Raw genomic sequence first — 22,813 nt, forward strand, 5'->3', positions numbered from 1 at the left:
GAGACGCCACGTGCTGCCCCGGCCCTTTATAACCTCAGCAGGCACCTTAGCTCCGCCCACCCGCCCAGTCACGTGCCCCGCACGCTGGGCGGCCTCCCCCCCCCCGCGCGCGGTTCCCCTGGCGACCAAACAGCTCCCCGGAAGGCGGGGCGCGGCCAGCCAATGGCGCGTGGCGTTGCTATGGCGAGGGCGGGCGGGCCAATGGCGCGAGGCGCGGCCAATGCGCGGCGGCCTTCTTGTTGCCTGGCAGCGGGCGAGGGAAGGGCTGGCCTGGCCCGGGGCCCCTGGCGGCGGAGGCGGAGGCTGAGGCGGCGGAGGCAGGTCGGTCGGAGGGAAGCCGCGGGGCGGGCCGGGGCCGCATGCAAATGAGGGTCGTGACGGGGAGCGCCGGGCTCGGGGCCCCGCCCCTTCGCGGGAGGAGGAGGAGGAGGAGGGGGCGGGCAGAGGGGCGACAGCGGAGCCCCCCAGCCCCCTCGGGATGAGGCCCCCCAGCTCGCCCGCCCCCGTGAAGGCGCCTCTGGGGGCTGCCAGGAAAGGGCGGGCAGGCAGGTGGGCTGCCCCGGGGCAGGGGGGCTCCGCTCTCGACTGGGCTCCCCAGGACCTGCCTTCCCACAGGAAGCTTCCCGCCCCCCCAGCCTCCTTGCCCGCCCCCCAATCACACAGCTGTCAACCTTCCCCTTTTTTGCGGGAAATGCCCTTATTCCAGCGCCGTTTCCCGCTGCTGCCTCGGATTGTTAGATACAGTGGTACCTCGGGTTGCATACGCTTCAGGTTACAGACTCCGCTAACCCAGAAATACTACCTCGGGTTAAGAACTTTGCTTCAGGATGAGAACAGAAATCGTGCTCTAGCCGCGCGGCAGCAGCGGGAGACCCCATTAGCTAAAGTGGTGCTTCAGGTTAAGAACAGTTTCAGGTTAAGTACGGACCTCCGGAACGAATTAAGTACTTAACCCGAGGTACCACTGTATCCCATAGCCTGTCCCTGGGACAGGTGAGGCTGCTGATCCCTTGTTTTCAAATCTGAAAGTTGACAGCTATCAGTGGCGTAGCGTGGGTTGTCAGCACCCGGGGCAAGGCAAGTAATTTGCGCCCCCTAACCCGTGGATTTGCCCTAACCCCCAGATGTTGCGCCTGGTGCGGCCGGCCCCCCCTGCACCCCCCACGCTACGCCACTGACAGCTATGCCCAGTTATGATGCCAAGGAGAGAGGGATCCCCATCCCCCCCCTAGTTCCACGCCCCTTTTGCTGGCTCTCCTCTTCCTCTCCCCCCCCCCGGTGGGGGGGACAGCAAGAAAAGCTCCAAGCGGCGCAGCCTTTCCTCGATCCCGCCGATCCATTTCCGTTGCCGTTTTCTGAAACTTTTCCAGCCCCGCAACGTTCTGCTTAAAAGGCACCGCGACCCGAACTGTGCATCGTGTTCGCTGTGTCCTTTTGGCCCCGTAGATTTGCTATCCTGGCCTTGTTGTGATACTGGCAGGTTTGTTTCCAGCCTCCTTCCTATTCCTGATGACCTTTTCTTTCACGGTTGCAGCAAACCAGGCTGATGTTTTCATTTTGTTGTCCCAGGACAACTTAAGCCTGTTCCCTGATTAGCTGCTGCAAATTCTGGCACTTTCAGTATATAAGCAGTTGTTAATAATAATAATAATAATAATAAATTTTATTTATATCCCGCCCTCCCCAGCCGAAGCCGGGCTCAGGGCGGTTAACAACACTAACAACAGTTAAGGGGTTTTGCCCTGAGGTGCATCATAGATTGTAGAGTTGCAAGGGACCCTGATGATCATCCAGTCCAACCCCCTCAGTTTCATTGAGTTGGATTTGCTGTTCTGCAGTCCAGCCGGTGTCTAAAGATCCTTCTGGAGCTCTGCAGCCTGCTTTGGTTTTCACCACCTTGAAAAGTTGTGTGCCAGCCACAAACTGTACTACCTCACTGCTCACTCATCACTCTGGGTAAAAAGCACAGTTCCCAGCTTGGATCCTGGGGGGTAGAGAGAGAACACCTCACACTCTTCTTCCTTCTACTGCCACGTAGTGCTGGCCCTGCCAGTTTCTCATCTCTGTGGCTGAGTGGAATGGCCTCTTGGAGGACAGGATCAGCCCTTCTCCATGGCGAGAGGCTCACAGTGGTGCTGATGGCTGCTCAAGGTTCCTGTTGCTGCCTCTGCCCCCAACACTAGGGGCCTGGCAGACCCTGCTTCCCCGTGACATGTTGTCCCCGGGGTGCTGCCAGCCAAGCAGCCAGACCTGTGCCATTCCAGGGTCTCCTCCTCAGAAACACCAGCTGAGCCTTGTGGCCGGGCAGCCTTCTTGTCTTCCTGTTGGCAGGCAGGGTGCCCCCTTGAGGACCTGGTTTCCTTCCTAAGCCGAGCCTGGAGCTCTCTGTCAACGCTGGAGGGGGCCAGAGAGTAGGAGGAGCAGGTGGCCCTGACGTGATGCTGGTGATGATGATTGTTGTGGTGATGATGGCACAATGGGCCTCTTGCAAGAAGCCTCCCTGTTGGCATGCCATTTTCATTCTGGCCCAGTCCTAGAGACCAGTGGGGAGGGAGAGGGGAAAGGGCGTGATGGAGGCTGCCCAGCCGCTCAAAGAGTCGGGCTTGTTTCCCTGGGTGATGTCCTGTATCTAGGTGCTGCTGGACAAAGAGGTTGCTTTGGCAAGCCTGCTCCCCACAGCAGGTAAATGACCAAGGGTGTGTGTTTATGCTTTTGTGTTCTGGATTGTGCAGTGGTCCCCACCCCTAGTTTTTGGGGGGAGTTGCAACACCTCCCTTGTTGTGCTTAGGAAGGCCTTCAAGGGAATCGTCTTTTGCTTTTGCAGTACAGTGGTACCTCGGGTTAAGTACTTAATTCGTTCTGGAGGTCCGTTCTTAACCTGAAGCACCACTTTAGCTAATGGGGCCTCCCGCTGCCGCTGCACCGCCAGAGCACGATTTCTGTTCTCATCCTGAAGCAAAGTTCTTAACCCGAGGTACTATTTCTGGGTTAGTGGAGTCTGTAACCTGAAGCGTCTGTAACCTGAAGTGTATGTATCCCGAGGTACCACTGTACTTGGAGTGTGCCAAAAAAGCATCTCAGGGTAGTGGGAGAAGAAGGAAAGAGAAGATGGTTTGTGATTGGCAAGGCCAGAAATGGACCCTTGGGGTTTTTCCCTTAGGCTGTGGGCTTCTTCTCCTAGCAGCCTTCTTCCACTAGTAGGATAAGGAAACTGGATTCATCCTGCAGCCAAGAGGAATTGTGCATACCAAATACAGCTCTTCCCTTCCGCCCTGTAGGAAATCCTCAGAACCACCTGTTGCAAACAGGAGAATGAGCCCCCTCGGCTGCCGGCGAGGTTACGATGGAGGTGCGCTGCGGTGGCCTCTTGTTCAGCTCCAAGTTTGACTCTGGGAACTTGGCTCATGTGGAGAAGGTGGAGCACCTGGAGGGCGATGGGGACGGTGCCGGGAATGGCGGCAGCGGCAGCAGCAGCACCTCTGCTACCTCAATGGTGTTTGGCACCTCCCTCCCCATTGCTGACTACGAGTTCAATGTGTGGACCAAGCCGGATTGCGGAGACACAGAATACGAGAATGCAAACAGGTAAAGGAGGTAGCAGCCCTCTGTGAGGTCTTGCTAGGCACCAGGCATGGGGCTGTAAGGTAAGGCCTTTCTCGCCCAGGTCTTTCCACCAGCACTTGTCTCACCTCCCCTGGAAGTGCTGAAACTTCTCGGGCTGTCGCTTCCAAAGTCTTCCTCCAAATGGAAGATAACAGTGCCTGTGGCATTAGGCAGCCGCTGCCCCCATGGCAAAGCTGTGGGTTTCTTTACAAAATGCTGCTCCTTCTGCTGCCCCTTGCCAAGGCATGCCTCACCCTGGCTCTCTGCTTGCCTGGTGCTGCAAAGGTCTTGTGGCTGCCTCCTTCCCGTGTGAGGCAGGGCAGCTTGTCCCCTGGGCCAGGCTTTGCGAAGGGCGCCCAGGGTGTTGGGTGTGTTGGGAGGTTGCATAGCAAATGAGACACCTGGATTCCTTCTCCACCTGGCCTCTCAGGTCAGAGGTGGAGAGGGCCTTGGGCTGATGGGGGAGGGCAGGACCCCTGCCAGACCCTTCCCTGATTCTCCCGATTGCCTTCACTCCCCAGATCCTGGTTTTACTTTAGTGTGAGGGGCGGAGCCCCAGGCAAGCTGATCAAGATCCACATTGTGAACATGAACAAGCAGACCAAGCTGTACTCGCAGGGGATGGCCCCCTTGGTCAAGACGGTGCCCATCAGGCCTCGTTGGGAGCGCATCCGCGAGCGGCCCGCCTTCGAGGTATCTCTTGGGCAAGACCCTTGGGGAAGGACGTTGGACTGGTGTGGGCACGGCCTCTGAAAGCAGCGTGTCACGGGGAAGGGCTTGGCTTTCCCTTGTGGGGAGGACGTGAATCTCTGTGAGACGAGACCAGCTTTGGGCTGCAAATGGCTGGAGAAGGAGGGGAGCAAGGAGGTTTCCAGGCTCCAGTCAGTGGAGTTCTGACAGTTTGGCTCCCCTGCCTGAAGTCTCCTTCCATCGTCCTTCCAAGGGACCAGAAAGTCTTTCCTTGCCTGCTTCCCCCTTGCCAAGAGTCGACTGCCTGCTTGGTTTGATTTCAGGCTGTTCTGCTCAGTCACATAGACGTGCTTGTGTTTATTTGTGTGAGAAAAAGCACGCGAGCAGCCCAGAAATATGAGCTAGACTCCAGATTATGTCTGCCAGGCTTCCCTTTGGCTCCCTACTGTCGTGCCAGGGAGCAATGGCATGACCCCGAGGCTGGCACTGAGGGCAGCCCTTGGCCTACACCGTCCTCCTAACAAGAGTCCCGGATTTTAGCCAGGATCATTCCCCTCTCTGCCTCCTCTTGCCCTGGCCCCTTGAACGGGCTCTGAGCAGCGAAATGACTCTCTCCCCACAACAGGCTTGTGTTATGTCCCTGCCACAAAAGTGTAGGGCAGAGTGCTGAAGACCAGGAGACCTGGCAGGTGGGCTGTGAACATGGCGTCCATCGCCAGGTATCTGATTCAGGTCGTGGCAGAGAGCAAAGACTCTTCAGCCTGGCCCTGAGCCACAGCAGGCTGTGTGTGTTGATTGATGTCTGTTGTGCTTCAGCCACAAGGTTGGCAATGGCCACTCAGTGCCCGTTTTGCCTCTTCCTTTTCCCCGTACAGATGGTGGAGACCCAGTTTGTCCTCTCTTTTGTGCACCGCTTCCTGGACTGCCGAGGTGCCACCACCTTCTTTGCCTTCTGCTACCCCTTCTCATACACAGAGTGCCAGGAAATGTTGGCACAGCTGGACGCCCACTTTGCAGAGTGCAGGCACCTCTCTGCTAGCAGGTGAGCCTGGCCTGTGACACATGGCTGCCATCCCCCTCTCTGCCCCCCAACCCCCTCCCGCTTGGTCACTCCACACCGGCTCCTGCGAAGTTGGCCAAACTCCTTAGGTGGGGAAGAGTTGGGGTGCTGCCAGGGAGGTTATTGGGGTGTCCTGAGATAGGTCCTTGGTTGGACTGTGGGTCTCTCCCAGGGTTCTGTGTCATGGCAAAGATCCTAGCGGGGACTTTCTGTCTCCCTTTTGGTGCAGACTCGGCTCCTTTCCCACCTGTGCTTGTTTGCAGTTCCTTGGTAACCGTCCCCAGGAACTCCCTTTGGCCCTTTCCCTCCTAGCTCCCTGCCCGCCCCCCAACTTGCTCCTGAAAGCGCTTAGGGGACAGAGCAGCTTTTGAACAAACGCCGCCTTACTTCTGCTGGTTTCTGCTGGGCTGCCTTTCCCTCAGCTGGCTGTTGTTTGAAGATGTCTTTTGTTGTATGTGTTTAGTAGTTCTATGTTGTTCAGGATGCTTTCTTTAATGAGAGAAGGGGGCTGTGAATGCTTTCCACAAAAGTGGAGCCTGCAGGAGCCCTCCTGGGCTGAGGCTGGGCAGGGCTCTCCTTGGACAGCTGCTTTCCTTTGGCCTCTGTTGCCACCTCCTGCATTGGCAGCACTTGCGGGCAGAAGAATAGCCCTCCTGGGAAAGGGCCTCTCCAGTCCAGAAATGGCAGCCAGAGCCTCCTTGGCAGCCTGGATGCAGGGCATGAATGGAACAGCCATTGCTGGGTGGGGTGAGGGACACGGCTGCTTCCGAGCAGCGCAGATTTCTTCCTTAGTTATCTGAGCTCACTCCATGACCTGGTCAAGTCCAAAGGAGTATTCCTTAGGCAAACTGAGCGTTGCATGAAGGAAAGTCTGCTCAGCCTGATTTCAGACTGTTCTGCTGGGGGCCTGCTAGCTGCCTGCCCTTGTATATCTGCAGTGGCCTCTGCTAGCCTAGCGGCAAGGACAGAAGCCAGAGTGACAGCTGCAGGGCCCTGTCTAGACAGACTGGCTGGCGAGGCCAAGGACTCTGCCCCTTTGCCAGCCTGCCAGCCTTGGGCATTTGTACTTCCTATGTTGCTCTCCAAGATACCTGGCATGGGGGACCCAAGGGCAAGGCTGGTCTGAATGGGAAGAGGATCCTCACCCCACTGTTCCCGCCTTCTCACCTGAGGCTGCCTTGGTCAGGGTCAGGGGAAGAGGCTCCTTTGGTCTGCTGTTGTTGAGGGAGGCAGGGTTGTGGAGTCAGAACCAGTGAAAGGGGGGTGGGGGTCAGGAGAAGGCAGGAAGACCCTCCCTTCCCATCTAAACTCATGTCCAACATTATAGCACAGTCAGTCGGAAGGCAGGTGCGGACTCTCGGAAGGCGGAGGGGAAGCCGCGACCCACCGCCCACAGAGCGAGGAAATGCCCTAAAGGAGGACGTGCAAAGGGGAGGAAGGAGGCCCCGCTTCGAGGGACCCCGTAAGTGCTTGCTTTGGTTCCCTCGCAAGGTCCAGGTGGCTCCGGGCGCAGAGTCAGGCTGCCTTGAGGTCCCTTCTGGACAAGAGCCTGGCTTTGAAGGGAGGGAGGAGAAGAGGACAGAAAGCCCCTCTGGCCACCTCTCTCGCCACAGGGGTGCGGGAAGGAGCACAAGGGAGGATCCTTGGGATCTTGGAGTGGGAATCAGATCATGGGTGGGGAAAGGAGAGGCTTCCTTGCATGCTGGGCAGGCAAAGGGGAGACGGTGGGAAAGAAACTTTGAGAAAAGAAAGAGCCTTTAGGAGCAAATCTTCCTTCTGGCCTTGCGGGGCATTGCTGGCTGGGAGACAAGCTGTCTGCTCTGCTCTCTCCCTGCAGCTCCCTGGACTCCATCTACTACCACCGGGAGCTGCTGTGCTACTCCCTGGACAAGCTGCGCGTGGACCTGCTCACCATCAGCTCCTTCCACGGCCTGCGGGAGGAGAGGGAGGCCCGCCTGGAGAAGCTCTTCCCGGACAAGCACACCCCCCGGCCCCACAGCTTCGTGGGCAAGAGAGTGAGTTGGCTGCTGCCACCCCCGTTGGGCAGGGCGCCCCGACATTGCTGGCGCCCACGTGGGGAGCATGGGGCTTGGGCGGCGGGGCCTGCCCTTGTTTCTGGACAACTCTGGACACAAGCAGAAGCCCTTTTGGCCCACATTGCCTCAGGCAGGCACCTCAATTCCATCCTTCCTGGTTTGCCTCTTGAGCATCTTCCTCTATGCCTGTGCTTTTCTCTGCAACCACTACCCCAGTTTCACCCACCCACCCTTTCCGATTTCTGCCTCCTTCCTGCTCTGTGTTGGCTCATTGTGCCTCAGCGTATCCCATTTCGGTTTCTGCTTCTGGCTCCTAGGTCTTTGTCCCTTCCCTGTTCTCTCTCTGTCTTCCTGACCATCCACGTGTCTTCCTTCTCCTGCCACCCTCTTGCCTTCCTCCTGATCTGTGCCACCCCCAGCTCTGCTCTTCTTAAACAGAGCATAGAAAACCCCTTTTAAAGCTGCCTCTCCCAAGCTGAGATCTGTCAGCCTCCCGCTTTTCCTTTCCTTCTGCTTCTCTTCCCCTTTCCTCTGGGTGAGGCTGCAGGCAGGAGTGAGCTCCTTCTAACTGGTGCCTGGGGATAACTAGTTCCAAAGTGGTGTGGAAATAAAAGCAGATGGGTGGGCAGGAGGCCTGTTGTGGTAGCTTTGGGAGGAGCAAGAGTCTTTGCAGAGACCCCGGAAGATGTCCAGTTTGGGAAAGGAGCAGATCATCCTCCCCCCTCTCTCTCTCTGTGCCCCCACTGCCCCAGCAGGTGTTCTTCCTAAGCAGCAGGGTGCACCCGGGAGAGACACCCTCCAGCTTCGTCTTCAACGGGTTCCTGGAGTTCATCCTCCGTGAAGAGGACCCTCGGGCCCAGATGCTGCGCCGCATGTTTGTCTTCAAGCTCATCCCCATGCTGAACCCGGACGGAGTGGTGCGGGGCCATTACCGGTGAGTGAAGCCAGCATAAACACAGAGGGGTGACCAGCCCCAGCTCAAGTCCCAGGCTGGTGGGACAGATTCCTCTACAAAGCCTCTCGCTGCAGACTCATGCTAGGTGAAGGCTGGTCGAAGGCAACTGGCCAGTTCAGTTGGCCTGGAGAGAGACATTCCTTTGGGGGGGGTTCCTCTCCCACCCCCAACCCATCTGAAGGGAGCTTTGGCCCAGAGGTGTCTCTTCCTGCCTGAGACAACCAAGCGACTGTGCCCAGTACCCAGGAGGAAGGCGTCTTTGCCCAGCGTGGCTGACCCCTCTGGCTCCTTCTCTTCCCCACAGGACAGATTCTCGCGGCGTGAACCTCAACCGCCAGTATCTGAACCCTGACGTTGATCTGCACCCGGCCGTCTACGGGGCCAAGGCCGTCATGCTCTATCACCACGTCCACAACCGCGTCCAGCCAGGCTCACCCGACTGGCGGGCCTGCGTCCCTCCCCTCGGCACCAAGGCTGCCAACCAGCGCTCCACCCGCAACTGCCCTCCCAGCGAGGAGGCGCCTCTCTCTGAGCTGGAGAAGGCCAACAACCTTCGCAACTGTCCCAGGGATGCTGGCGTCCCCTCGCCTCAGGACCACGAGCCCTCAGAGGCGCCAGGGAGCAAGGACCAGGATGTCTGGATCCTCTCGGAAGACCTGCCTCCCACGCTCTGTGAGGAGAAAGCCGAGGTCCGCTCTCCTCCCGCCCCGGAAGCCATCCCACCGCAGCAGAGTGGCCTGGCCTACTACGTCGACCTGCACGGGCACGCCTCCAAGAGAGGCTGCTTCATGTACGGGAACAACATCTTCGAAGAGGCTCACCAGGTGAGGAGGAAGAGGAGAGGAGCCAGAGGTCTGTGAGTCCACAGTGGGCAAGAAGGGAAGGACCCACAGTCCCAGGCTTGAGGTGTTTGAAGATCCCCCTTCCAAGTCCAGCCAAGGCTCTAGTGCCTCTGAAAGAGCAACAGCTGCTGCTGCTGCTGCTGTGCTTTTTTCTCTGATTTCTAGGCACAACCTGGGAGGCCATTGCTGACTCCCTCCCCTTCTTGGGTGTCTCCATTTGGTCTGCTGAGCCTCAGCCTTTTCCTCTCCTGGCCTCTGTCATTTGCTCCCTTCTGCGCATGCCCAGCCAGCTGTTGTGTTGGTCTTGTGGCAGGAGGCTGAGCTGGGCTGGAGAGGGGCAGCTGTCTCCTGGGGGTGGCTGCTGAGTAGCACTGGGGACTCTGCTGGTGTCAGTTTCATTGGGTGAGCTCAGCTCCCAGTGCCTGAGCGGTGAGAAACGGCAGCCTCAACCTCTCTGGTTGATCTTGCAGGTTGAAAACATGCTCTTCCCCAAGCTCATCGCCATGAACTCTGCTCACTTTGATTTCACGGGCTGCAACTTCTCCGAGAAGAACATGTACGCCAAGGACAAGCGGGACGGGCAGTCAAAGGAGGGCAGCGGGCGCGTGGCCATCTACAAGGCCTTGGGCATCATTCACAGGTGAGCAGAGGGCACAGCCTCACCGACAGACCAGCCACCTATGCCTTCTGCTCCGCACCTGCCTTCAGAATATGAAAGATTCTGCCTCCATAAAGAGAGACCCCTTCTAGATCAGCTCAGAGCTGATTTGGACCATGGAATAAATACGGGCAGGAGCATCTGTCCTCTCCTCCTTTGAGAGTCGCTCATTAGAGGATCCTGGCAGAATAGGCAGCTGGGGAGAGTTGGGTGGCCAAAGTAGTTTGTATCCATAGTGGCAGTGCTGGCTGAGGGCAGAATGGATGAGGCCCAGTTCATTGTGGATCGGAGTCCGCATTTGGTAGAGTGTGTTGGTTAGGGTGGTTATAGTCTGATCTGTCTTTCTGGCTTGGGGGCAGCAGGAACTCCTCCTCCTTGGTCAAAAGTTAGCCCTCTTCCCCTCCACCGTTGAAGCCTGATGCTTGGTGGATCCTAAACACTGCCAGGTGGAAGTGTCTTTTATCCTACCCGGCTGCTTCTTGGTGTGGGATCAGTTTAAAAATAAGGTGGGGGGGAGCCTGTGGTGAGCATGTCAGTGGAGCTGGGTGTCCACATGAAGACGTTTTATTGATAACATGCACAAGAATTGAATTGCTGTCTTTTAAACTGTGTGTTTTTGCAACATGCGTAGAGACGTTTGCAGGAGGCAACCTATAACCCCTCTGTTCCTTCTAGCTACACGCTGGAGTGCAATTACAACACGGGACGGTCTGTCAACGCAGTTCCAGCCGCTTGTCACGATAACGGGCGGGCAACCCCCCCTCCTCTGCCAGCATTCCCCTCCAAATACACAGTGGAGCTCTTTGAGCAGGTATCAGCCTCCCCCCCTTTATTAGATGAGCTTTGTGCGGGGGTCAGTGGGTGCATAATTCCAGGGACTTGCCCCCGGGGTGGATGGGGCCTCCTTGAGTGGTTTTGGTCAGGCAAAAGAAAAAGCAGCAGCAAGTCTTCCTCTCCTAGCTGCCTGCGAGAGCTGTGACTTTGCCTGGGGCCTCACAGCGCTCAGGGCTTCCTGGTGTCTCTCTCCCTGTGCCCAGGTGGGAAGGGCCTTGGCCATCGCAGCGCTGGACATGGCCGAATGCAACCCCTGGCCCCGGATCGTCCTTTCTGAACACAGCTGCCTTAGCAACCTCCGTGCCTGGATGATGAAGCATGTGCGCAGCATGAGGGGCGTGGCCGGCTGCTCCCGGAGGAAGGGGGCCAAGACTCCTCCCAAGGGGACCAAGTACGGAAGCTGGGGAGAGGCCGGTGGGGTGACGCCAGGGCTCCCAGGGTCCCTTCCGACAGGCCTTCCTGCACTAGTCAGGACCTTGGCTTATGTCCCACAAGCCCCTGGGGCCCTGCTGCTCTTCTGCACCTGCTGCCGCCAAAGCCTCTTCCTCCTGGTCCCATCGAAGGCTCAGGAGGAGGAGGAGGAGGACCAGAGCTGGCCTTTTGCCAAGCAGGCAGTAGAGCAGGCGGAAGCCCCTCTCCCCAGAGGATTGTCATAGAATCATGGAATTGTAGGGTTGGAAGGGACCCCAAGGGCCATCTAGTCCAACCCCCTGCAGTGCAGGAATTACTGCTAAATCTCATTTTTGGGTGGCCCACTCAGTCACCTTCAGGTTGCGAGGCTTGAAACAGCAGTTTTCAAAAGGGACAGGGATGTCTTAGCATGGAAGGGGTAGGCTTGGTCTGAAGCACAGCATTGGATCCCAGTCAGATTTTGCAGAAAGAAGCCTCCTTTTCCCTAGCCTTGGTTCCCCGTGGTTGGCTTCAGCAGGGGTCAAAGAGGGCCCATTTTACTCTTTTGGAACCAGCATGGGATAAATGCCCCCAACCACAGTGACACTGGCAATATGCAACTGCGCGGATTTAAATATCGGAGGGGGAAGGGAGAGAATGCGCATTTGTGCCCATTGCCCATGTAGTTCTTTCCAGCAGGATAGAGGGACTGAGAGGCTAAAGGGTAGATCTTGAGGAGGGATGGTGTCGTGTTGCAAGACAGAGTAAATGATAGAGGCCTGGGGGCGGGGGGAATCCCCACCCGTGCCCCTATTCATACACCTTGAGAAATGAAACCTGGTGCGTCAGAGGCTGCCTCTTCCTGGGCCACCTTGCAAGGCGGGCGGCTGGGTTTCTGCCCCGGCAGTGACGCCTCCCTTTGGCCTTCCCTCCCAGCGGGGTCTCTGCCTCCAGCTCCGATAACTCCCTCTGCCGGGGCCGCAGCTTCAGCAACGGGAGCAGCAGCAACCAGCAGGTGGCGTCCCCGCAGGTCAAGACCTCGCCCAGCTTCACCTTCAGCTGCTCCCACCCCGACGGCCCCCTGGGCATGGGCCAGGCCCCCCCGAAAGGTGCCTCGAGGGTGCTGGCGCTCGTGCGAGGTAAGCTCTGTGGAGGATCCGTGCTGGGCGCAATCCGGAGGATCTGGGAGTGGCTGCGCTGGCAGAAGTGACAGCCTTGCAAGAACCTCGCCTTTTCTCTTTCTGTCTCTCTCCCTCCCTCTTTCTCGTGAAATAAAAGTGTTCCACAATAGATCCCAGTCATCCTGTGAGAGCTGGCCCCCAGTCAACCCGAGCCCCCCGCCCTGCTCTCTGAACCGAGGGGAACCCCAGGCTTCAGGGGACCCGTGGGGGTCTTATGTAGAGCGCTGGGCAGAGGCCTGTGCTGCTGCTGCTGCTGCTGGTGGCGGCGCTACTCCTGAGGAAGCGGCAGGTGAGCTGGTCCTGCAGGGAAGGAGGGAGCTCTCCAGCAGCAGGGCGCCTGCTAGGGAGGGGGGCGTTTCTCCCAGGCCAGCCCCCGTGTGGCAGTGGGCCACGTTCCTCTCCCACGCTTCCTGCAAGAAGCTGAGGGTGCTTCCATGAGGCGAGGCGAAGCCGTTTGCCTTGGGCTCCCTGCCATTGCACCACTGCCAGCCCCACCTGCACCAACGCCCCCTTGCCGTCCTGTGGTACTGCAGATGCCACGGCAGGTGAGGGTGCAGCTGCCAGCAGCAGTGTGGGGGCAATGGCAGGGGCAGGGAGGGGGGCAGTGGTGTTGAGCATTTTGCCCACAAAAACATCCTGGGCCCCCCCTGGCCTTTGGGATCCTTTGTAGCCCTGCCAGTCAGATCATGCCAAGAGTAATTTGAGTGAGGCTGCCCAGTGAGCTGCTTTGTGCCCAGGCAAAGATGAGATCCTGAGCCTCTCCCTGCCAAGGCCCAACCGTCCTCCATCACCAGCTCTGCTGCCTCCAAGGTGACCCAGCCAGCTTTCCCCATGGATTAGCTGCCTCCCTCCCTCCCACAGTCGAGGAGTTCAGCCGGGGGTCAGTTGGGCTGATAGAGCACCATCAGGCAAGTGCCACCTCGAGAAGATAATGGTGTGCTGAGAAAGAAGGAAGGATCTGGGCAAAGCACAGGCAGGCAGCCGAGTGAGGCTTCAGCAGCCCTAGCACTGCTGCAGAGATGCCCCTCTCTCTTTCCTCCTCCTCCTCCTGCTGCTGTTGAAGGAAGGATAGAGATAGCCTGAATAGAGAGAGAGATATATAATGCAGTCGCTGCATGCACTGAAGGATTGTGGGATTTGTGCCCCCACCCACCCCAAGGAAAGCTTCCGGTTTGCGAGTGTATCAGAGGGGAGGGGCTCACCACCTTGTAGCTCTGCAGGTGCAGCAACCTGCTGTTGTTCCCTGCCTCCCTCACAAAACGGGCTTCTCCCTGGGCTGAGGTTGGAGGCCCTCAAAAGGCCACATCGACCCAGCCCAGCCGCTGCCTCTCCCCACTGCTGCCCCTGTTCTCAGTGGTGTGTGGTGCCCGACAGCCCTCCAGAATTGGCTGCCACTATACAGGCGCTTTGGGCTCCCTTGGGGTAGCAGATAGGTGGCACAGATCTGCCCCCCTCCCCAAGTGAACAGAACAGCTGTGATCTCAAGAACTGGCCTCTGTTGGAGACAAGAGAATGGATTTCCCCCACCCCACCCCCGGCTTCTTCTGGGCAAAATGTGTTCAAGCCCTGCGAAGGGGAGGGAGGTGCATGATGGGGCCACCCCGCTGCCCCCTCGCAGAACTCGGCGTTGCCTTGTCCTTTCTCCCTGCCCAGAGTCGCGCGTCCAGGAGAAGCGCCGTCACCAGCACCAGTCCTTGCTGCGAGCAGCAGTGAGCAACATCCAGGCGCCCCCACCTCTCTCTTCTTCCACCAGGACGGCCTCTCACCTCCAGCTGCCGACCGGCCTCAGCTCCTGCCCCCTCCCAGCCACCCTCAACATGACAGGTGCGTCTTCCTTCATTCAACCTGCCCCCCACCCAGCTTGACTAAAGGCCGCCTTGGCAACACAAGTGTGAGCCCCTTGGCTGCTGGAGCAAGCCCAGGGCAGAGGCCGGCATGCCAGTCAAGCACTGGCCTCTTCCTGCCGGTTCTCAGGTGCCACCAATGCCCGAGTCAGGCGAGAGAGGGAAGCAGCAGAAGCAGGGAACGTCTTGCCTTCCTTTCTCTTACCAAAAGTCCCTAGTCAGTTGGGAGGTGGTGATAAAAGAATTAGAGACCCGCGGTGTATATTTCTGACCTTAATAGTTTCAAAGGTGTAGAAGCGAATTCTTACTAGACCGGGGACTGCCTCCCAGTTCCTGCTCTCCTTCCCAGCACAGCCCCCGGGGACTCAGCTGTGTCCTGCTTGGGCGGCCGGCAGGAGCAGAGCTTAACCCTTGATGCCGCTTCCCTCCTTAGCTTGCTCACCCTGGGGAAGAGAAAGGCAGGCAGGAGAGCTGCCTTCAAAGAGGCCTGCGGATGATGCGTTCCCTTGCAAAGTGACCCAGGGCGAGGGCAGGAGCAGAGCTTAACCCTTGATGCCGCTTCCATCCTTAGCTTGCTCACCCTGGGGAAGAGAAAGGCAGGCAGGAGAGCTGCCTTCAAAGAGGCCTGCGGATGATGCGTTCCCTTGCAAAGTGACCCAGGGCGAGGGCAGGAGCAGAGCTTAACCCTTGATGCCGCTTCCATCCTTAGCTTGCTCACCCTGGGGAAGAGAAAGGCAGGCAGGAGAGCTGCCTTCAAAGAGGCCTGCGGATGATGCGTTCCCTTGCAAAGTGACCCAGGGCGAGGGCCTTGGTGGGAGAGCCTTTTCTCAGGCTGGGGCAAAGGAGCAGAGATGGAGGCTGACGGCGCAGTTTTGGCACTGGGGGTGGGAGCCGCTCAGAAAAAGCCAGCAGCAGCTCCTGCCCCTGTATTTGGGGGGTGGCAGCAGGTCGGCAAGCTGGCTGTTTGACCCGCTTTCGTCACTGAGGCCTGGAAATGTTCCAGGTGGAGAAAGGGATGTGGAGGCTCTCCTAAGAACAGCCTGCTGGGTCAGGCCAGTGGCCCTTCTAGTCCAGCATCCTGTTCTCACAGTGCCCTTTTCCCTCCTGTGGCTCTTCCAGCAAGTGGCACTCAGAAGCACTGCTGCCTCTCTGGAGCTTGGCATTCAGCCTGATTACTTTTGCTTTGGGCTTGGCCAATTACTTGGAAGATTTGCTGACCTATAACAAGGGGAGTTCTCCATAATTTCCGGGGCTTTGCTTGAGGGTACAACCAGTCCTAGAGACTTGTGGTACAGTCATACCTCGGGCTGAAGTTGCTTCAGGTTGAGCGTTTTCGGGTTTCGCCACTCGCGCATGCGCAGGCGGTCAAAGTGACATCACGCGCATGCGCAGAAGCGGTGAATCGCAACCCACACAGGTTTTGTTCGCTTCAGAATGCGAACGGGGCTCTGGAGCGGATCCTGTTCGTATCCACAGGTACCACTGTTCCAGGACCAGTGTTCTCAGGGGATCACCCCATCCTTCCTGACAAACCTTGGAGCTTGTGTTGCTGCTGCCTGGAGGCTGTGCAGGCAGAGGACAGCAGAAACTGGTCCCTCCTGCCATGAAGGGCTACCATGGCCTGGCTAGTGGCCTCTCTCCTTGTGCTGCGGGGCAGCACAACCCTTTCCCAGCCAGTCCTTGTAACCAGGAACACCTCTTGCTGCCTCCAAGGATGTTCATCTCCCCCCTTCCTCTCTCGTTGGTCACGCAGGGCCTGGCTGCCATGGACTGCAGGAGGCAGAGCACCCCAGTGAGGAGCTGAAACCGCCTCCACCTTGTGGCCTAGCCTTGCTGCAGGTAAAGGGGCAGAGGTTAAACACGTGGGTGGGCTGGACTCCGCTCCCAGCTTGCAGCTGGACTGCAGCCCTGAGCCAGAAGTCATGGGCAGCAGTCCTCTTTTGCAACCAGAAAGCAACAGGAGGCGTGGGCCTTCATTTACCCCCCCTCCTCCCCAAACTAAGGCTCCTCATTGCCTTTGGCTCCTCCACTGCTCATGGCAGCTCAGGCAAGCCAGGCAGCCTCTGACTTCTCTTTCTTTGGCAGAATATCTCAAGGCGGCTGAACAGTGAGCAGCTCTCAGAGACACCCAGGTAATGGCTGCAAGACAGCAGACAGTGAAAGCACCGGGGGGGGGGCGAGATTGCACTGACCTCCCTGCTGTGCTTGAGGTGGAACAGGCATGAGAGCAGGAAAACAGAGCCTGCCTTGGCCCTCTGGAAGTTTATCCCTCCCCAGGAACTGAGGCAGGTATCTGGGCTGCTGCTGCTCAACCTTTCCCAGTTCTCTTGCCTGATGGCTTGGCTGCTGAGCCCCCTCCTAGCCTTGCGCTCTTCTCCCCACAGGCTGGAAATACTGATGCCTCGGCCGAGCCGGATCCCCATCCGCAGGAGACCGGCTGGACAGTCCCAGCATCTGCTCAGGCTCAATGGCTGCAGTGATGACTCCTCCCTCAAGGTGTGGAAATATGCCCCCTCGCAGCTGCCAGCTCAGAGTTCCCTGCCAGGTAGGCTCCTCTGCTAAGTGCCCGGGGGGAGGAGATGCCCTGTGCCCAGGCCTGCTGGACTTCCAGAGACAGCACCTTGGGAGGCTTCAGCGCCCTCATTTCCTGGGTCAGACAGCAGCATAAGACACCCCTGCTGCTGGATCAGACCCTCTGGTCCAGCAGCCCGTTCTCACAGTGGAAGCCTCCAAGTCACAGAGCACAACGTCATTCTCCCTGCAATGCACCTAGGATGTGAGGTTGGTTGACTAGTTATTAACCATTGGCAGCTTATCCTCCATGAATTCCTACACACCCAGCCAGGAGGGGACGCCTGCAGAGATACTATTGCACCAGGAGGTCCATCCGTAGTGTCAGAATTGGGCCTTCAGTGTAGCAGCGTCTGCCCCTTGGAACTCCCTGTCATATATCAGGCACATTTTCTTCCTTTTTTAACACTTTTTTACCCCAGCTGGTATCTGTTTCAGAACTGAATGGATTTATATATGCATTGCTTTAAACTATTTTTCTGTGTGTAAGCTTTTATATATATATATATATATGCAAGTGTTTTAGCTGTGTGTGTGTGTGTGCGCGCGCACACACACACACACACACACACTTGTTCTGTTTGCTTTTACTGCATAGTAAACCGCTTTGGGGGGCCTTGTAGAGAAGGAACCCATAAGTGAAATAATTTGTGTCGTAGTCTCCTTTGAAATCCACCTGCAATATTGGTGAACATCACATTTTGCAGAAGTGAATTTAGTAGTTTTAATTACATCCTGTGGGGAAGTCCTTCCTATTGGTCTCCTCAACCTGCTCTCCTGCAGTAGATTCATGGCATCCCACATTCGAAGGTTCTAGTATTAGGAGTCGGGGGGGGGCACTTTCTCCACATTATCCATTATTCTGTAAGCCTCTAACACAGGCATAGGCAAACTCGGCCCTCCAGATCATGGGTAGGCAACCTAAGGCCCATGGGCCGGATCCGGCCCAATCACCTCAGTCCGGCCCACGGATGGTCCAGGAACCAGCATGTTTTTACATGAGTAGAATGTGTCCTTTTACAGTGGTGCCCCGCAAGACGAACGCCTCGCAAGACGAAAAACCCGCTAGACGAAAGGGTTTTTCCGTTTTGGAGGCGCTTCGCAAAACGAATTTCCCTATGGGCTTCCTTCGCAAGACGAAAGCCCATAGGGAAATCTCCAGGACAGCGGGGAAGCGCAGCGCGTCTTCCCCACTGTCCTCGGACCTCCTCCGAAGGCTGGCGGTGGGGCGGAGAGACCTCCTCCCGCCGCCAGCCTTCGGAAGGCTCCTCCAAGGCTGGCGGTGGGGCGGAGAGACCTTCTCCCCGCGCCAGCCTTCGGATGGCTGTCCTGAAGACTTGCGGTGGGAGGAGGGTTTTCCTTCCCACCGCCAACATTCAGAATGCTGTTCTGAATGTTGGCGGTGGGAAGGAAAAACCCTCCTCCCACCGCAAGCCCCGGGAACAGAGGAGAAGCGCTGCGCGCCTTCCCCTCTGTTCCCGGACCTGTCCTGAAGGCTTGCGGTGGGGAGAAAAGCCCTTCTCCGCACCGCCAGCCTGGCAAGCGGTCTCCATAGGAACACATTAATTGATTTTCAATGCATTACTATGGGAAACCGTGCTTCGCAAGACAAAAAACTCGCAAGAAGAAAAAACTTGCGGAACGAATTAATTTCGTCTTGCGAGGCACCACTGTATTTAAAATGCATCTCTGGGTTATTTGTGGGGCATAGGAATTCATTCATATATATTTTTGTCAAACTATAGTCCAGCCCCCCACAAGGTCTGAGGGACAGTGGACCAGCCCCCTGCTAAAAAAGTTTGCTGACCCCTGCTCCAGATGTTTTGGGACTACAATTCCCATCATCCCTGACCACTGGTCCAGTTAACTAGCGATGATGGGAGTCTGGAGGGCTGAGTTTGCCTATGCCTGCTCTAACATGTCCCTCCTTAGAATGGGGGCTGCAAGTTCCCAGAGCTGATGAGCCTTTTAACTTGTTCTGAACTTTCTATGGTATTACTGCATGGTTTTGTTTTATATTGTTGTAAATCACTGCAGTATATTTGTGTGATACAGAGGTATATATATAGATTTTATAAAGAAAGTGGTATCCAGCATCATCTAGACTAAAGCAGCCCCTACTGATTCAGGAGTGCCACCCTGACAGCATCCCTGGCAGGCAGGCTGGGCCTCCCCCCCCCCACCTATAACAGCTAATTCCTGTTAGACTGACCTCCTGCGAAGCCTCCCTCCCGTGTTTCCGCCTTTTCCCCTAGTGGAGTTGCTCCTGCTGCTGATGGTCTGCTCTCCTTGCAGAGTTTCCGCTGGACGTTCCGGAGCTGACGGCCACGGGCCAGAGGGAAGAGCCGCTTTTTCTGTGCAACGCCCCCAACGTCTTGCTGGACGAGGTATGGCTCCCCTGCAGCCGCTGCCCTCCCCTAGAGCCCCCACCCTGTAGGCCGAAGAGGAGGACGAAGAAGCCGAAGCGCATCCACCGCGGCGTAGGCAGCGGCCACCCTCCCCCTTGAAGCAGCTCGGGGGGCAGCCTCGCCCCGACGGTGACGCCGCTCGCCTCCCCCCCCTGAGCCAGATCTCTCTGTTGCAGCACATCCCGGGGCAAGCAGATCCCCCCCAGCTCACCTACCACAAGATCCTGTCTTTCTGCACAGAGGCCTGATCCGCCAGGGGGGCCGGAGCAGCTGCAGCCCACCCGTTCCAGCGCCTCCGCAGCCGCCCCGCAGCAGCGCGCCAGCGACACGCCGACGACACCGATGCCTCCCCCCGTGGTGCGCCAGAGACCGCCAGAGACACCCTCCCCGCTGCCGGCGTCCGGCGAGCACTCGCCCCGGCCTCCCCCCAGCCCTCCCCCCCGCCCCTGCCCCTTCAAGCCCAAGCTGCTCTTTGGGACTCGCCAGCCCATGGTCCTGGCTCTGAGTCGCCTCCCTGCCTGCGAGGGCAGTGGCGGCCAGCTGCACAAGGCGCCGCCCAGGGCCTAGCTCCCTGGCATCCACCTCCTCTGCCCTGCGGACCAGCTGGCCTGGGAAGGAGCCCCCGGGAAAGACCAGCCTCACCCCCCACCCAGCCACCCACCTGGCCCTTTCCGCAGCAGCTGTGTACATAGTTGTTTACTGGCTCGGAAGCTATTTTTTGACAGGAGATTTGTCTTGTGAACACGTTTCTATTAATAAATTTCGTTTGACAAAATGAAAAATAATCAACCACCGGCGGGCGTCATTGGCGGCGTCTGCAGGGGCCGCGTGGACCCGGGTGGGGGGCGTCGGGTGGGGGGCCTCGCTCCAGCCATGGCTCCCTGCTTGGCAGTGGCGGCTCCTGAGGGTGGGAAGAGAAACGGGGAGAGGTAAGGGGGGCGGCTTCTCGAGCTCACCTCTGCAGAGGAGACATCTTGGCCTCTTTCTTCTGCAGAGAGTCAACGAGCAAGCCTGACTCCTTTGCATTCCCAACTTAGCTAGAACTAAGTGTTGGCTATTTGTGGTTTAGTAGCACTGCAGAGAGCTTGCTGGGGAGGCCATGCATTAAAAAGAGACTCAAAAAGTACTTAAACAAGGTTTTAAAAACAAAAACAAAAACTCCTTTTACACTAAAGAGAACAACAACCAACGTGACCCAACCACCAACCCATCCCCCAGGGCGCTGCTCCTTATATACAGTGGTGCCTCGCAAGACGAAATTAATTCGTTCCGCAAGTTTTTTCTTGCGAGTTTTTCGTCTTGCGAAGCACGGTTTCCCATAGGAATGCATTGAAAATCAATGCGTTCCTATGGAGACCGCCTTCAGACCAGGTCCGGGGACAGACTGTCCTCTTCTGAAGGCTGGCGGGGGGAGAAGGACTTTTCTCCCCACCGCCAGCCTTCAGAACAGCCTTCTGAATGTTGGCGGTGGGGAGGAAAACCTTCCTCCCACCGCAAGTCTTCAAGACAGGTCCGGGAACAGAGGAGAAGGCGCGCTGCGCTTCCCCGCTGTCCCCGGAGATTTCCCTATGGGTTTTTGTCTTGCGAAGCAAGCCGATAGGGAAATTCGTCTTGCGAAGCCGCTAAAAAATCGGAAAACCCTTTTGTCTTGTGGGTTTTTCGTTTAGCGAGGCATTCGTCTTGCGGGGCACCACTGTACTAGACCCAATTGCTGACACAGCTTAATTAACACAGCTCAGCAGCGCCTGCTATGTTTCACAGCTGTAAGACTGGGTCTCCTTACTTGCCCTGGCCCTGAAAGACATACACAACTTGTGAAACAATAATGAACCTTCCGCTTTCAAGAAACCCTTCAACTTCTTGCAGCGGCCAACTGGATGCCTGTGAGAAACCAGCAAGCAGGATTCGAGCCCAAGAGCATCCCCCCCCCATGGTCTCCAACAGCCGGTTCTCACAAGCATGCCTGCCTGCAAGAGTGGAGGCAGAGAATTGCCAGGGCAGCAGCTACAGACTTTGATCACCCTCTGGCTATGAATTTGCCGCCCCCCGACCCCCTCCTTCCCCCCACTGGTACCTGTCCTCCTCCTCCTCCTCCTGCTCCTCCTCCGGGGCGTCGTCACTCCTGCTTCTTGGGGTTGTTGACGGCCACGTAGTGATAGAGGACGACCAGCAGGAAGAGCGAGACGCCCAGCATGTTGGCGAAGATGGCCAGCTGCACGTCCGTCACCATCCTGGGGGGGGGAGAGGGGGGGAGAGGGTCAGGCGGGGCGGGGAGGGGGGGGGCCGGGCTGGGGGGGCGGCGGAGGCCGAGTCTCCTCACCTGGCGGATCCCGATCCCTCCCTCGATCTCTCGGTCCGGCGCTGGCGGAGACACGTCTGCCCAGCTCCGGCCGCGGCGCCTTCTGGGGAACGGGCCGGACGTCCGGCGACGCTCTGGGCGGACAGGGGACGCTCTAGCCCAGGCATGACTCGCGACTACAATTCCCATCATTCCTGGCCGCTGGGCCTGTTAGCAAAGGGATGATGGGAGTTGTAGGCAAAAAGAAAAATCCCATGTTCTGGCTCTGCCCTCCGCTCTGGCCCTCGGCTACTCGCTGCTCCGCCTCTCTCTCTCTCTCGCTCTCTCTTGCGGCGGCGCCCCCTGCTGGCAGAGCATGGCAGCGCTCCTCGTCTCTCCGCCGGGCTCTGGGGCGCCCCCTGGCGGACATGGGAGGAGGAGGCAAGGAAGGGAACTGGGCTCCTCGCCGCGCGCCCTTCCCGGCCCCGAGTCGCCCTCCCTCTGGCAGCCCATCGCCTTCCTGCACGGGAGACCCGCTCCGCACATTCACACGTTACGCTCAGTCCGCGTGTCAGGCGTGCAAGGCGCTGCCCTGGCCGAAGAAGAGCGCTCAAGGGGGAGCCCAGGGCCTCTTGCAAGGACTGGCTCCGGGCACCGGCCTTCTGCCCGCAGGGCTGCCGCTCCTCCCTCGCATGGGCTCTGCTCCTTCGCTCCCTTCTGGACCCTGGGATGTCCCCCCCCCCCCGCCTTCCTTGAGGTTTGGCAGGCAGGAGCTTCCGAGCCCCACATCAGAGCATCCCCCCCCCCGCGCTGCTCTTGCTGGTCCTTCTGGCGGGGCTGACCCCGAATCGCCTGCATTGCGAGGGGTGGACTAGATGGCCTTTGGGATCCCTTCCAACTCTCCATGTCTGTTATTCCAGGACCAGCAAGGGCAGCATTTTTGGGCCAAGAGGCGTGTGGGGGTCCCCAGCGGGGGGGGGGTGAGGAGAGGAGCCCCTCGGGGTTCCCTGGGGTCTCCCTCCATCCTGGCGCCTCTCATGCGCGTTTTCTCCAGACTCAACAGCTGCCCGGGCTGCAACCTTTGGCTGAAGGCTGGGCAGAGAAGGGCAACTGGTCCTGATGGAGAGCTCCTCTCGCTCCTCTGAGGCAGCACTCAGTGGGGAAGCAGCCCAAAGCCCCCCCATGACCTGCCTGGTCACTCTGGAGACGCCAGTCCCCCCTTGCCAGGTCCAGCCAGCGGCCGCCAACCCTACAGGCAGCTCCGCCTCTCCGGGCACCCGGCCTGAGACCTGCCCTGTCCATGGAGTTGGGAGTTTTAAGGTGCTTAGTCTTGTTAACGGAGAAATCTGAGGATCCCTTGGACCAAAAACAAGGACACCAGCCAGGAATCCCAGAGCAAAAGAGCAGCCAGGAGGCTTGGTCTTGATTGAAGACTGTCGCCACAGGACTCCCACCTGCCACCA

General features: G+C 58.2%; 2 protein-coding genes across 22 annotated transcripts; one reads left to right on the forward strand and one right to left on the reverse strand.

Annotated features, from left to right (window-relative positions):
* Positions 1-213: 213 nt before the first annotated feature.
* On the forward strand, positions 214-19,857 carry AGBL5 (AGBL carboxypeptidase 5). Of its 21 annotated transcripts, none has more exons than XM_083604946.1 (19): positions 214-321; positions 3,279-3,585; positions 4,125-4,296; positions 5,169-5,335; positions 6,681-6,815; positions 7,191-7,368; positions 8,145-8,323; positions 8,649-9,168; positions 9,657-9,826; positions 10,520-10,655; positions 10,882-11,069; positions 12,005-12,207; positions 12,347-12,538; positions 13,903-14,073; positions 15,847-15,932; positions 16,179-16,225; positions 16,478-16,638; positions 18,920-19,051; positions 19,249-19,857. In XM_083604946.1, the coding sequence occupies exons 2-19, from the start codon at positions 3,344-3,346 to the stop codon at positions 19,575-19,577; spliced, it is 3,408 nt and encodes a 1,135-aa protein (XP_083461072.1). In that variant the 5' UTR covers positions 214-321; positions 3,279-3,343; the 3' UTR covers positions 19,578-19,857. The 21 variants fall into 21 exon arrangements, 19 of the variants coding, with proteins under 19 accessions (XP_083461072.1, XP_083461063.1, XP_083461076.1 ...); XM_083604937.1 differs by having other exon boundaries at positions 18,960-19,051; XR_014545815.1 differs by lacking the exon at positions 214-321 and adding an exon at positions 2,519-2,696 and having other exon boundaries at positions 16,478-16,589; positions 18,960-19,051; positions 19,249-19,388.
* Positions 19,802-21,527, reverse strand: OST4 (oligosaccharyltransferase complex subunit 4, non-catalytic). The gene is made up of 3 exons (XM_083605694.1): positions 21,393-21,527; positions 21,147-21,303; positions 19,802-19,970 (listed from the first exon to the last, which is right to left on the reverse strand). Exon 2 carries the CDS (start codon positions 21,300-21,302, stop codon positions 21,189-21,191), a length of 114 nt encoding a protein of 37 aa, XP_083461820.1. The 5' UTR covers position 21,303; positions 21,393-21,527; the 3' UTR covers positions 19,802-19,970; positions 21,147-21,188.
* Positions 21,528-22,813: the final 1,286 nt, after the last annotated feature.

This window comes from Podarcis filfolensis, assembly GCF_964270895.1.
Source record: "Podarcis filfolensis genome assembly, chromosome: 3".
In the NCBI taxonomy this organism is placed as follows: Eukaryota; Metazoa; Chordata; class Lepidosauria; order Squamata; family Lacertidae; genus Podarcis; species Podarcis filfolensis.